The 15,187-nt window shown below is 39.4% G+C and overlaps 1 protein-coding gene across 8 annotated transcripts in view; it reads left to right on the top strand.

The window, feature by feature from the left end:
* Arid1b (AT-rich interaction domain 1B) overlaps positions 1 to 15,187 on the top strand; it is a 323,358-nt gene that overhangs the window by 110,967 nt on the left and 197,204 nt on the right. For all 8 annotated transcript variants that reach the window (XM_090337918.1, XM_090337916.1, XM_090337917.1 and 5 more), the window contains one exon: positions 6,871 to 6,981. In XM_090337918.1, coding sequence (XP_090194044.1) covers positions 6,871 to 6,981 — 111 coding nt within the window. The remainder of the gene's footprint in view (positions 1 to 6,870; positions 6,982 to 15,187) is intronic.

Raw genomic sequence — 15,187 nt, 5'->3', positions numbered from 1 at the left:
GGAAGCTAGGACAACTCCTGGACTGGTGGTTTCTGATTGCCCCCTGGGTGACTTTTTCCCCTTCCTCCCAGGTTGTAAGGCTGGTGCTAGAGCCAGCAGTGGAGCACAGTGGTAGGAGGCCTCTGTCAAGGTCCTCTTTCTTTCTTTGCCTTCGGATGTGCCCTCTGGGAGAAGTCAGAGCTATCTGTGCTGCACTAACCTTAGTGTGTGTTTTGGTGGTGGTTATTCGGGGATGCAGCGCCCCCGCCCCCCTCCTGAAGAATGCAGAAAAACAGCTTTTGGAGGAAGGATGTTTGAATGTCATTTGGCATGGGCTTTTTCCTTAATTGCTTCAGAGTGGTTCTGTCATTCCATGCAAGCGTGTCTGCTGGAGCCTTTGCTGTTTGCTTTAAAGCAGCAAGAAAAGGAAGTGGAAACCCTTGGCTTTTACATACATCTTTCCCAGAATTAAAGGCATTTGTGACTTGTAATGAAAAACTTTTCAGTGGTCATTTATGTTTCAAGGTAGAACTGATAGTGCTATTTATTTTTCTGTTTGAGGTTTTTAAAGTATTTTCCCCTAGTACCAGAATAAAGATGAAACCCAGCCAGAAAGGGAGGGTTACACAGTGATCACAATATTTTCAATGCTTAATTTATTTTAGAAAGGTGGTAGAAAAGAGCCTCTTCTTAGGACAGCCACCCAGACGCCTCTGTACTTAGTACATCTTAAAGAGATGGGAGGTGAGCACAGCAGCAGGTCATGACCAACTGCCTTGGGGAAGCAAAGGAAATGCTAGGTTTTAAAATGTGTTTTGTTAAAGGCTCTCAAGGAAGACCTTGAGAGCAGGGTTATTTGCAAGATGAGCCAAACTTCACATCCAATCCTATGTTCAGAGTACATACTAAGGGTAGGCAAGTTAGAATCCTGTGTCTGTCTTTCTGTCTACATTTTCATCACTGGCTCTACTGACAGAAAAGGATTTAGGAAATAATATGCAGGCAGTTTGGCACATGGTCTTTTTCTCTGGCTCTTAGTTCTGGCTTCTCCAGCTCCCTGCCTGGAGTAGGAAGCTTTGCCACCCAAATGGAGGTGCTGTACTGAATCAGCCTCTACCTGAGAATGGCTCCTACACAACACTCTCCAGCTCCCTGACCAATAGCCTGGCTGCTTGCTTCTCTAATACTCAGCCTTCACGAGTACCCAGCACCAGGGTTGAAAAAAGAAAGGGATAAGCAAGTACTGGGCCTGGTAGCTCATATCTTTAACCCTAGCTGCTCAGGAGGCCAAGATCTGAGGATTGCAGTTCAAAACCAGGTAGGTAAGTCCTCGAGACTCTCATCTCCAGTGAACCACTAGAAAACTGGAAGTGGTGCTGTGGCTCAGATTACTCAGGGATAACACCCAAATCCTAAGTTTAAGCCCCACAACTGAAAAGAAGAAGAAGGAGGAGGAGAGAAAGAAAGAAAAAGAAAAGGAAGGGGTAAACAAGTATTATTATCAAAGGTCATTTATGGTTTCTCTTCTTTTGCTATTTACATTCTGACGAAAGACTGTTCCATTTGTCTTTATAATGCTCATTTTAGTGTTAAAATGTGAAAAGTGAAAATATACTTTAACATTCTTTATAAATTATTTTAATTAAAAACGTGTGTGCATACATGTACACCCATGTTAATACTGGGGCTTGAACCCTGGGGCTTCTTGGTTTTACTTTTGAACCACACCTCTATTTGTGCTGGTACTGGGTTTGAACTTGGGGCATATGCCCTGTCCTTTAACTGTTTCACTCATCTACAGCTCTACTTCCATCTGTTTGCCAGTTAGTTGGAGATGAGTCTCACAGACCTTTCTGCCTGGGCAGGTGTACATTCCTGGACTACAAAACTTCAAACTGGGATTCTGTCAGATATTATTGATTCAGGTCTAGAAATTAGGCCTTGTTTGGTGAGGTGTGCAGTAAGAAAGTCATTAGCATAGGCAAAGGAGAAATGGTTCCCATAAACCTCCACCACTTCTCAACTAAGCAGCCTTCATGTTATCACGCTCCAGTTTCTTCATCAGTGAAGCAATATGTGATAGTAAATGAACAGTCCATGGAAGGTACCTGGATTCAGTGAACCTCTGATAAAAATAATCAAATTTATCTTTTCTGAACATGAACAGACCTCTTTTCTTGTCATGCTTACTTAAATTGTACATTGTCACAGTTATTTACATAGCATTGTATTAAGTGTGGTGAATCCAATATAGGCAATTGAAAGTCTATGGGAGCACAAACATTGAATCAATAACAAATAGTATGTCATTTTATGTAAGGAGTCCAAGCATCCACAGAGTTTGGTGTCTTCACAGGGGTGGATATCAGAACCTGTATTCCACAGATAGTGAGGGACCATATACTTAATGTATTTTTGGGTTTGGTGTGAAGAGCAGAAGTTTCTTGAGCGAATAAAATGTGGAAAAACACCTGGAAAATCATATAAGTTGTGGACTTTGAGCTGCTATTGTCATTACAGCACCAGCATTCTGAACACTAGATGAAGTGCTAGTGCTTGAATGAATGAACCGTTTAAGTGTTTTGAAATAAGAATAATTGATAGTACTGAACACAGCGTGCTCCTTAGGAGGTAGTTTTTCTGTCTGAGGAGACAGGTCCTTCTCTATCTTGTTTTTTTTTTTTTTTTTGCCAGTCCTGGGCTTGAGCTCAGGGCCTGAGCACTGTCCTTGGACTTTCTCAAAGCTAGAGCTGTAGCTCTTGAGCCTCAGCACCACTTCTGGCTTTTTTCTATGTATGTGGTACCGAGGAATCGAACCCGGGTCTTCATGCATGCTAGGCAAGCACTTTAACCACTAGGCCAAACTCCCAGCCCTCTATCTTGGTTTTATATATGAAGAAATTTTTTGGTAATGAGTCATGGATGCTGTATAGATTTCTACATTTTTAGTGTTTTTTTGTGAACTACTTTTTCCTACAAAGAGCACAAGAGCTGAATGTTTACAATGCCTTCTCTGGCTTTCATAAATCTTTAGGACTCATTTGATAATTAGCTAAGTGATAGTGGCTCACACCTCTAATCATAGCTACTTAGGAAGCTGAGATCTGAAGATCACCATTTAGAGCCTGCCCAGATAGATTCTCCAAAGTCTTATCTCAAATTAACAGCAACACCCTGGAAGTGGAGGCCTTGCTCAAGATAGGGCTTCAGCTTTGAGCAGAAAAATCCTAGCCAGAGCATGAGACCTTGAGTTCAAGCTCTAGTATGGTCCAAAACAAGGCTTCAGCACATAGCACATAATATTACTTTAATCTTTATCATCTGAGAATCTTCATGTCTCTTGCTAGTATTTTAGGGAATGTGATTGTAGGCATTTTTTTTTTTTTTTAAATTTGGGGCCAACTGGTGATTTAGGGAGAGGTTCTTGAGGGAAACAATGGGGAAAAAAAATCAACTTATTTGCTAAGGCCTGAGTGCCAGTGTCTTGGATCCAGGGCTCTGATTTGGTAACCTCAGATGAGAAAGCTCCCCTAGGTTGCTCCCAGCAGGCTTCCTGTTCTCTGCAGGCTTGGACAGCTCTGCTACCCTCAGATTGCAGAAACATGCCATGGTACATTTCTGTTAAGCCAGGCATTTCGCAGTGAGGAACTGGCTGTTAATATTACTGAAACTTATCAGTAGAATTGTCCCTGTGTAGCTTGTATAGGCCTGTCGTTTTTCTTGAGTGCTTTTTACAAACCCTAGAAAATAATTTCTCTTTTGAATTCAAAGAAACTAAATACAGGAAATCAGGCTTTTAAGCAGTGAAGCTAAGAGTCAGCCTGGTAGATTTAGCCTCCTTCCTTCCTTCCTTCCTTCCTTCCTTCCTTCCTTCCTTCCTTCCTTCCTTCCTTCCTTCCTTCCTTCCTTCCTTCCTTCCTTCCTTCGTATTTGGGGTTGAACCCAGGACATGCTGCATGAAGGCAAGTGCTCTCTTAGTTCTGTAATTTCCTGTGAATGGTATTTGGTAATTTATCCATTGAGATTATATTTCCTGCCAAGGCCCCCATTGTGATTAACATTTAACTCATTTCATAGTAAAATAGACCTAAAGCTTATGCCCTGGGCCTTTCCCCAGACTCTTGTGGTAGCTTTCATTTTGTCCTTGTAATAGAAATGAGACCCCAGTGTGCTCCTTCTGGTCCTGCTTCTTACTATCCTGTGGTAAAGGACCTACAAAACAAGGCATCCATAGTACCCATCGTCAGCTACATTTGTAAATGCATCATTCATGATTTGTAAAATAATTGGTGTGAGTGTGTGGGTGTGTGTGTGTGTTTATGTTGTGATACCAAGGGATTGAACTCAGGGCCCCATGCATGCCAGGCAAGCACTCTACCCATAAGCCACTTCCTTGCCTTCGTCATTCATAATTTTAAATACAATGCTGAACATTTTTTCTAATATTGATGTATTATTAACATAGTTATTTCTTATTGAGGTTAAAATAAGTACATGCCTAAATGTAATTATAGCTTTAAAAGTAAAAATGCTCAAAACTCTCATGGATTATAACTTTTACATATTTATTAAAATAGCCAAACGTAAACTTTGTAGTCCCTCTGTATATTTTGTGTCTGTGATGGTTGTCAGAAATTAGCAGTTGGGGAGCCAGGCGCCATGGCTCACACCTGTAATCCTAGCTACTCAGGAGGATAAGGTACGAGGATCACAGTCCAAAGCCAGCCCCGGCACTAAAGACTGTGAGAGTCTTATCTCACACTTAGCCACTAGAAGACTGGAAGTGGTGCTGTGGCTCAGGGAGTAGGGCGGTAGCCTTGAGCTAAGAGCTCAGGGATAGCGCCCAGGCTCAGAATTCAAGCCCCATGACAGACCTCCCTCCTCTCCCCCATCAAAAAAAAGAAAAAAGAAAAAGAAATGAGCAGTTAGGATCTATTCTATATGCACTCAGATAATCATTCCATAGACATCAGCAACTAAGGTAGAACAAGTTTCCTTTTTAAGTGATTGTCACAAAATTTTAGTTTGGTTTTATTTCCAACTATATTTAGTAATTGAGAGCTTCCTGTGGTTAGAATAGCATGTTAGGTTTTGGTAGGATCTACTGATATTGAACTTTTAAAGCCTTGAAAATGGAATGTAAAGTCATGATAAGTTTTTCTGATAGTAATCAGCTGATTAGGTCAGTGTTACCCATTTTAGAGGGAGTAATTTATAAATTGGAATGTGTGTGTGCTATAGATGTAATGTATTTCTCAGCTTCTTTAAAAAGCACATCATTTATCTATAAAGAGAAAAGAGCAACAATATAACAGGTTATATGAGTCTTAGCTGTTTCCTAACGGAAGCTTACTAAAGAAATGGTCTAGGCTCTGAGGGAAAGCCTGATGCACAGGCAGGGCCTGCTCGCTTGGCTGTCCATTGCCGGGCAGGCCTGTGCCTTTGTGTTGTCTCTGTAACAGGTGAAGGCCAGTGAAAGGGGGCCTTGTGCCACCATTGAATCTGAAAACCTGGCCATTAGCCTCTGGGAACCACAGAGCACTCAGCAGGAGGTCTCTGTGGCTTGTAGGAGAGGATGGGGAGGGTGGTAATCATTTTGACCTTGCTTTTGTCCCCTACTAATTGTTACCCTCTTCTGGCAACCAGACTGAATGAAGAGCTACCCCTTCAAGTGTCTCTGCATCTCCTGTGTTTACTTCCACCTCCCAGACTGAGGTTACCAAAGGAAAGCCAGGACAACTGCTGTTGAATTCTTTTTATGAAAATACAGTACTATTAGAAGTTAGATCTTCAGGGGTAGTTGTTTATGGTGGATTTCCTCTTTAAAAGGAATAAAGGCCTTTAGTGAAAATGCTGCATTATTGGCATGTGCCTTCATTTTTGGAGCCTCTTTAAAAGCAGTTAGCACCAGTACTGGGCTAGTGTTGGCTAGTTAAATCTGGTTGTGCAGCTTGTAGGCTTTGTAGTACCAGCTTTTGGCTTAAGAAGAAAAGGGCGAGGCCGCAAAAGCTTTGTATGTGGCTTTTCTAGTAAATGTTACATTTCTAAGTAATATTTAGGGGGTATATAGGAGAGGTAGAATTTGAATATGATGTTCTTTTATGCCAACACCCATTTGAACTGGCAGAAAAGAGGAGAGAATTTTATTTTAAGGGGCAGTATTTTCCATTCTTTTTTTCTTCCTCCCCAATTACAATCTGGTTCTTCAGCTTTCAGTGCCAATTGAGACATGCTATAGTAAGTCCTTAACATTCTGGCCTTTGACTGTAAATGATGGTCGGGCGTTTAGTAGCAGAGTACAGAAGTTTAAGGAGCTCTAGTGTAAGTATGGTCTATATGATACCATGTGGTATTTGAATTGTATAATCCCATTTCAACACAGTGCTGAGACCACGCATTGGGAAAGCATGAAAACTGTGTAAAAGCATGTTTCTCATTGACAGGCAGGTGGTGGAGGTGTGTTTTGTTCCCCTACTGTTTTATTCCTTGTTAGGCTTTTCTGAAAACCATGCTTCATGGGAATGTGGACTTCTGCACGTGAATGTTTATTAGCTTTCTAGAAACCGTAGGATACTGTGAACTTAATAATGTGCACTGTTGGAGGAACATATTAAGATGTGGCTGACAAACTTTTTTTTTTCCAAGTTTTTAAAAATTTGAGATAATGTTAAAGATGGCTTGCAAGAGTAAGAATTAAATAGTATTTCTTCCATTGATTTATTGTTTTGTTTTGGCTTTGATGAAGTGTTAAAGAAATAATAGCTATGTATATGTAAGTTAGCTATATAGCATTACTTGATACTTTGTGACAAGATTTTATTTCATGTTGGTTACCAAAGCAGCTTGAAACTCCCAAGTATTTATGAAGAATTTTTATTTGTGTTTGTTTAGGATATGTCTCAGGAAGGTTATGGAACTAGATCTCAACCTCCTCTGGCTCCTGGAAAACCCAACCATGAAGACTTGAATCTCATACAACAAGAAAGGCCATCAAGCTTACCAGTAAGACATTAATGTGCTGATTTGGAAATGAAATGAGTTAAAGATGTTTTTAAAAAAAAACTTACCTTTTTTGTTTATTTCATGTTACAACAAGGGAGATGTTTCTATACTTCACATTTATTATCTATTCATTCTGGAGAGGTAATATGCAGTCTTTGTTGTGGAGCAGACAGCAGTGGAAGGTTTTATGTGGCTGGTTGGCTTTGTGTGCAGGAAGATACTGTTGTTGTCAGCTTTCTTTAGCTTGTTGCCTTTCATAGAGTTACGAAACAAAGTCGTCAATGCAAGGATTGAGTACAGGAATTCTTTTGCAAAGAATATAAATGAAATAACATATCTGATATAGTAATTTGTAGTATTCCCAGGAATTTATATTTGCATGAAGAAATAATGAGGTCAGGTGCAGAAGGCTTAGGCCTATAATCCTAGCTACTCAGGAGGCTGAGAACTGAGGATCACAGCTCCAAGCCAACCCCCGGGCAGAAAAGTCCCCATGAGACTCTTTATCTCCAATTAACCACTCAAAAACTGAAAGTTGTACTATATGTAACTCAAGTGGTAGAGCACTAGCCTTGAGCACAAAGAGGTTCAGAGGCCTCACGAAGGCTGAGCTCAATCCCTAGAACCAGAAAAAAAGAAGCTGGGGGTGGGGGAGAATGAGAAATTATAAAAAGAAAGCAGTCTAAAATATGACAAAGCAGTGTGTAGGGCATTTCTGTCAGCACCTGGTTTTTGGTGCTTCAGTCATGTGTCTCTCAGAGTAGAGACTGTGGTGCAAGGTGCCATGGGGCTTCTATGGACAGAATCACACTAAAATGAAGTCTTCTGTATTGAACTCAAGGAATGAATCTGTACGAGTATTGTTTTACAGTAATTTTGTTAAAATACTTGAAGAATTAGTTACTACTTAATATCTACTAAGATTTCCTTAAGACTGCAGTTCAGAATGTCCATGATTTTAGTTTCAATTTGTACTAAGTAAAGTTTATTACCCCTTCCAAATCTTTGAGACCAAGCACTTCCCATGAATGTGATGCATGACATGCGCCATGTATGCAGGCCACACCCCTTAACATGACATGCACCATAGAGAAGGAAGGGAAGGCTATAGGATACACTGTCTTTGAATGTTTTTGAAACACTTCATTTTAAAGACTTTATAATTTTTATAATGGGATAGATGAAGCCATAGCCCATTTATTTAAGCTGTATTGAGTCATTTATTGTCTAGTTGTTTGGATTTTGAAAGAATGGGAAAGGTATGGTTTTCATGCTAGAAGCTTTTTTAAAAGCATAATTAAGGGTCGATGGTCACGTGGAGTGTGTATGGCATACATGCACACTGTTAATAAGTGGAATGTTTGCTGAATATTTGGGATTGGCTTATGGTTCCAGGGAATTTAAATTGACATATGGAAATCAGGTGGACTGTGAATTTCCCTTTCCCCCCACGTGTGTCTGTGTGTGTGTGTGTCTGTGTAGTCCAATTTTGTAGGCCTATTATTGGGGGCTGATTTGTACTATGACTTAGACTAATAACAATTTTCTGAGTGACCATATAGTCTGTACTGCCTCCCTCATCTCCATTTGAGAACGTGGAGGTCCTTCCCTAGCCTTTAATTGTCACGGTTGCATTTTGAGGGATTGGTTGTCATCCAGCTAAGCCTAAATCTACATGTATAATTGGGAATAGGTGAGCTTGTTTCTGAATTATTCTATTTTATTCTATTTACATTTTTTTGTGTATTGAAATAAGTTATGTTCTTGTTAATGATTTCCTTACCTATTTCCAAAGTGTTTGAGGTTATTCATGATACAATTATTTTTATACCAGACTGAAAGATTTTTTATTTGTTATTAAAAAGGAGATGTACAGAGGGGTAACAGTTACACAAATCAGGAAAAGATTATATTTCTTTTTAGACATTGCCCACCCCTTCCCTGTTTCTTACCCAGTTTTTCCTCGTTGTCCCCATCCACAAGTTTTCAATGTAGAGTCTAGTGAGAAGCACTGCTGCATTTCTTCACCCTTTGGCTCTGTATTCTGTGCCTCCCTTTGCCTTTCCAAAGACAGACAAATGAACAAGCAAGACAAAAAGAAAACAAAACAAAAACAACAACGAAGCAAAAAAAAAAAACCAACCCCCCCCAAAAAAAACAAAAACAAAAACAAAAACAAAACCAACCCTCTTGTTTCCATTTCCTGGAGTTGATTTAGATAAGTACTCTTTTACATGAGTGTAGACACATGGGCATTGCACCTTTGTGTTCCTCCCCTAAGTGAAATGTATTATTAAACCTGTTGTGTTTGAACTCATAGGTAAATGGGCTGGTATGTTCAACAATACTGTAATCCTATTCCCCTATCCTTTCTAGAGAACAGATTTTCTAGAGTTTATTACAAGTGTATAGAGGGGTCAATTACAAAAAAATCTGGTGTTAACTAAAGCCTCTGATTTGTGAGGATGGAAATTGGCTTCATGTAAATGACGTTCAGTACACCATTTTTTTCCCAGCTTGTGTGTATAAGCAATTTCTATGTGAGATTTACAATTACGTTTTTGTTTATGTGGATGTTTCTTTTATAATTTGTACATAATTAAGGTAATTATGGCTTCAGGGAACATCCTGTTAGTGTTTTGTTATGGCTCTAATATTGACAATTTCCTTTCTTTTTTCTTATTTTTCTTTTTCCTCTCTCCCTCTCCCCACTTCCTTCTTTTCCCCCTCTCCCCTTCTCTGACTCCCCCTCCCCCTCTTCTTTTGGTGCCACTCCTGGGGCTTGAACTCTGTGCCTGGGTGTTTCTGTCCCTGAGCTTTTTTGCTCAAAACTAGCCACGACTCTACTTCTAGTTCTTTTTGAGTGGTTAGTTGGAAATAAGACTCTCAGACTTTCAAATGTGAGCCTCAGATCTTTGCCTCTCAAGTTTAGCTATAATTACAGGGATAAGCCACCCATGCCCAGCTAATATCAAGTATTTCTCCAGAGTTATTTAGCTAACAGATAAATTCACACCATAGGAACCTCAAAGCTGTTGTCTCATGCCTGAATCTGACACACTTTGAAGTATCAATGACATAAATTTTGTGTTTTTACTTGATAACAACCCATGATATTTCTAGTTTTGTAACTTAGAAGTAAATTGTAAATCTTAACTGGACCTTTGTAAGTGTAGTATAGTGATTTTAAATATAGATTATACAGTTATCCATTATAGAGGACTGTAATTCCATAACATTCTTTTGATTTTGGTTGCGTTGAGATTTTATAATTCTTTCTGCCTGACATCTTTTCTCAGCATGTTTGTTACAGTTATCAACTGTCTATAAAAAGGATATTCCCCATATTTGGAAGCCAGAGCTCTAGCTTGATCTCTCAGTATGCTGGTTTCTTCTCCCTCTTGAACTGATTTGTGTTTGTCAGGGTCATTATGCTCTTTAGTTATGTTTTCAGTAGACTTAGATGGAGCCTTACGTCATTTGTAGAAAGTAAAGGGCTGGTAAATTAATGCTTGTTCTTTGTTCTCCTTTGGGACATGACCAGTGATATTTACTTTTTACTTAAGGGACTCAGCTTAGGCTCAGCACAGGAGTCCCTTAATATTACCCCACTTGATTCTGTATCTCCTAATCATATGGATTTTCCCCCCATTGAGATCCATTCATTTATACATCCTTAGTGAGTGTTTTAATTGATAATATTTTTCAGCCTATTGTATGCAATATAACAGTCAGTTTGAAGAGCTTTTCCCATTAGGATATTATCACTTAGTAATCTGAGAATGTTTTTCTTTACTCTGCCTCGGGCATTGATAGGAAGTGAAGTAAACATTTTAGCAAAATACAGTGCAGATCTACAGACAGCACTGCTGGTCAGCAGCCTGATTTCACCAACACTGATACATCTCAGTTTAATATCTATCAAAACTCCAAGGATGATTGCTAAATAGTTATTAAATCTTTGTCATTTGTGACATTGACAGTTTATCCTTTATTAGTTATTTTTATAATCTTTGCTTATTTGTTTTGACTAAGAATCTCTCATGCTCTTTATTATGTTTTATTTAGTGTTTTCTGAAAATTATATCAAAGCTTAGTTGAAATTCCCTCTCTCCTATTTCATAACTTAATTTCAGTTTATTTCAGTCTTTTTTGTAGTACTTAATTTTGTTCAAAAATCTTTTTCCTCTATGTAGTAATGCTATGATTTTGTGAGTGTGTTAACTATACTGGCAAGTTGATCATTCTCCAGACCATTCTGGTTTTGCCCAGTGACATTTAATTTTTACCTTGGTAATTGTTTCAAGATAAGAAGTAGGCACTTTGGATAATTAAGCTCAAAGAGCTTGAAAACTCACTTTTTTGGGGGGGGTTCTGAGGTCTGAACTCAGGGACATAAGCTTTCTAGGCAGATACTCTACTGCTTGAACAATGCTGCCAGCCTAAAAATGCCTGCCTGCCTGCCTTCCCTCCCTCCCACTTTTCCTCCCCCCACCACCTTTCTTTTTTCTTTTTGTTGATCATGGGGCTTAAACTCAGGGCCTGGGCAGTGTACTGGGCCTTTTGTTCAAGGCTAGTGCTCTACCACTTTGAGCTACAGTTCCAGTTAGTTGGAGATGACTTTGAACAGATCTCACTCAGCCTTCCGAGTCGCTAGTATTACAGGCATGTACAGTCTATATATGTTTCTACTTACAAAGTTGACAGAAATATTATAGTAAGGGTAGATAAGTTGTTAATAAACTTAAGATATGAGTAAAATATTGTACAACCACAAAAAATTGAAGGTTTTATTTTCCTCCATCAGCAAAACAGTATTTTTTTTCCTCCAAGGATTAGGAAGGATTTTTAATACATCCTCAGTTTAAAAGTAACAAATTTGGCTCAGTGCTAGTTACTCAGGCTTATAATCCTAGCTGTTCGGGAGGATGAGATATGAGGATAGAGATTTGAAGCCAATCTGATGAGGCTAAGCCAAGATACTTATTTTGATTTCACCAGAATTAAAGACAGAACTGGAGGCACTGCTCAGCTTGTGAACAAAAAAACTGAGAATATGAGGCGCTGAGTTCCAGCCCCAGTACCAAGGTTTACACATATATACGCTAAAGTTGTTTAATCTCTGCAATGGAGCTGTTATTAGTTTTATATTTCAGATTCTGGTTATCTAAGTTCATGTTAGTATATCTCTAGTGTTCTCACAGCATTTTAGAATAGGCCACCCTGGTATGCCTTTTTAAAGTATGTCGGTATATATGGTCTGTTCTAGAAGGCCTGTCAGGTCATTTAAAAGCCTCTCTGTCCCAGTGGCACAGTGGCTCAAGGGGTAGGGCAGTATCCTTGAGCTGAAGAGCTCAGGCCAAGGATAGAGCCCAGTCCCAGAATTCAAGCCTCAGGATTGACAAAAAACAAACAAACATACAAACCTCTCTGACCCTTTCTTCTTAAGTTCTAACTTCATTGAAAAAGGACTACTCTAATTGGGTTTTTGTGTATGTTTTAATCTTTAATGACATGTTAGGGGCAAAAGCCAAACAGTTTAGAAGTATAAATATCAATGATATGTTAATAGGAACTTTTATAGTACATAGATTTGATAATATAGTCCTTTGAAGAATTGGAAACTGCTGGAATAAACTAGACAACTGTAAATGGGTCTGCTTTTCTCCAAGTTCACAACCCAGCCCACAGAAGTATAACTTCCCTGTTATGAGTTCAGGTTTTGCAAAAGTTAAAATCTCCCAGACACTGGCTGATGAATGAACTCTTTTGAAACTTTATTCGTAGCTTGAACTTCATTTAAAGGGTTGTCATTAAAAGGTTAAGAGTGTAACTGTCTTCCATTGATTGATCCTTTCAAATCATTCTGAATCTTTAAAAATTACAATGTAATGAAAGAGAACTCTCATCTGTCTTCAGACATGGTGTATTATGCCAGGTGCAGCTGAAGACCTACACCATTTCTTGTCAGTGTTCTCAGCTGTCATTTCCCATTTGTTGTTTAGAAGCTCTAGAGGAAGCGTTTTTGGTAAGGTGGGAGCCTCTTGTGCTAGGTAGGGCAGGAAGGGTAGACAGGATGGCTCTTTGTCCACTGGAGTATCTAGGATGTACTTAATCACTTGTAAAGTTTCAAATTGAAGATATAGGCACATTGTTTTTTTCTGTTTTTGTGGGGGATGGGGAGTGTTGGTTTAAAGGTGACACAATACTCGAATTTCTTCCTTAGGGATATATATTGTATTCTGGCATATTTTAATCCCCAATTGATTTCAAATGGAGATTTGGTTTAGATTAAGGTTGAGAAGGGTGTGTAGGCCTCATACTTAGAAAAAGTGGACACTAGAAGTGTGGTTCTTTTCAGTAGTGGATTATTTAAGATGTGCTACTCTGCAATTTTATTTCTCAAGGTTTGTTCATGATACCGGTAATCATCTTGAAAATACAGGATACACTTGAACAAGGTGGGAAGTGGGGAGGTTTATGTTTCCTTTCAAAGCAGAATTCCACTGAAGTATTTGTTCTGCAAATGAAAATTGAATAAAGCATCAACAGTTTGGACTTCTTCCAGGAAAGAAACAAGCTGAATATGACAGAAAGCTTGAATAAATTAATATCTAAGAAGAACTATAGTTTTCTTTTCTTTCTTTTGCCAGTCCTGGGCTTTAGGCTCAAGGCCTGAGTACTGTCCTACCAGTTGAACTACAGCACTGCTTCTGGCTTCTTCTTTTTTTTTTTTCTTAATATGTGGTACCAAGGAATTGAACCTGGTTCTTTGTGCATGCTAAGCAAGCACTCTACCACTAGGCCAAACTCCCAGCCCTATACTTTGCTTTTAATAACTCAAATGTTGATGTACAAAATGTTTCCAAATTGTCATCATCATTTCTGGTAGAAAAAAACACTGTGTGTGTGCATGTGTGTGTGCGTGCATGTGTGTGTGTGTGTGTGTGTGTGTGTGTGTGTGTGTGTGTGTGTGTGTTGCAAGGGACTAAACCCATGTCTCCTTGCATTTTAATCATCGCTGTATGCCACTCAAGTCTATGCCCTGCTCCAAAGAAGGTAATTCTAAATTCATTGTGCCCAACACATTTACTTCGAGGCAGTTAACTTTAAAGTTCTGTTTAAAATTTCAAAACAGATGTTAACTAAGAATGCCCTCTGAAAACTTTTTCATGTAATAGTCTGGAGATTTTCCCTTATGTATGGGGGGAAATGAGTTTCAACCCATTTTTGTAGGGCTGTCAATTAGTTCTTTAAAATTAATGAAGGATTATGAAGGAGTACTACAAAAAATAGAGTAGACAAAATTGGAGATGAGGAAGGGCTGAAGTATAACTGATTCACAGGATATTGGTTTTGATAATAGAAAGATAACGATGATCTCTAGCTGATGAATGGGGCTCATTAAGCAAGGGATGATAAATGCAGATTCTGCTGGCTAAAAGAAAAGCCTGAACACAAATTTTACCCTAACAAATGGAGGCCTTCTAGGCTTTGACCTAAATTTGGTTCCAGGATGTCCTGGGTGAGGCTACAGAGGGCTTCTCTCTGTGGCCTGGTTATTGAGGCCATCTTTGAAAGCCCTAGCAGAGCATATTTGGCATTAGCCTGTCAGGTCTACAGTCAGGAGGAGAAGCTGGAGGCTGGGCACCTGAAGGACTGATGGGGATGGGAAGTAGAGTCGCAGGGGGCATGCTAACACAGCCTGGACTTGAACAGGAGTACATGCTTTACCTTGCTTCTTTTCATTGCTGATTTGAGGTAGTAACGAGGGTTCTGGTGTTGTAAGGACCCCTTGCAGCCGGACCTGCTGGTAGGTCTCTGTTCTACAGTGCCTGCAGGGTGGCTGGCCTCCCCTCCTCTCCTGAGCCACCTTCTCTAGTGCCATTCCCCTCCAGACCCACACAGGTGCTAACCAACAGGAGGCAACCAACGCATTTGACTTTACATTATCCTACTTTCATGGGAAATAGCTTTTACTTTACAGATTTCCACATTGCAGGTAAAGAGAAAGCACACATCTGTTTCCTATAACTAGGGATGTGTAAGCAGCAGGAGCTCATGGTAGCATTTGTAGACTGGTTATTTGCTTTTATGTTTTTCTTGGGCCTGGAAGTAACTATTTTTAATATTAACTGTCAGTTTACAAGAGGAAATAAATACATGCAGAAAAGGCTCTCCTGAACCAAGGTTTTCCTGTTCTTCT

The sequence above is a fragment of the Megascapheus bottae genome, chromosome 8 (genome assembly GCF_031878675.1).
Source record: "Megascapheus bottae isolate mThoBot1 chromosome 8, mThoBot2.hap1, whole genome shotgun sequence".
NCBI classification, from domain to species: domain Eukaryota; kingdom Metazoa; phylum Chordata; class Mammalia; order Rodentia; family Geomyidae; genus Megascapheus; species Megascapheus bottae.
This window is presented reverse-complemented; position numbering and strand designations above follow the sequence as displayed.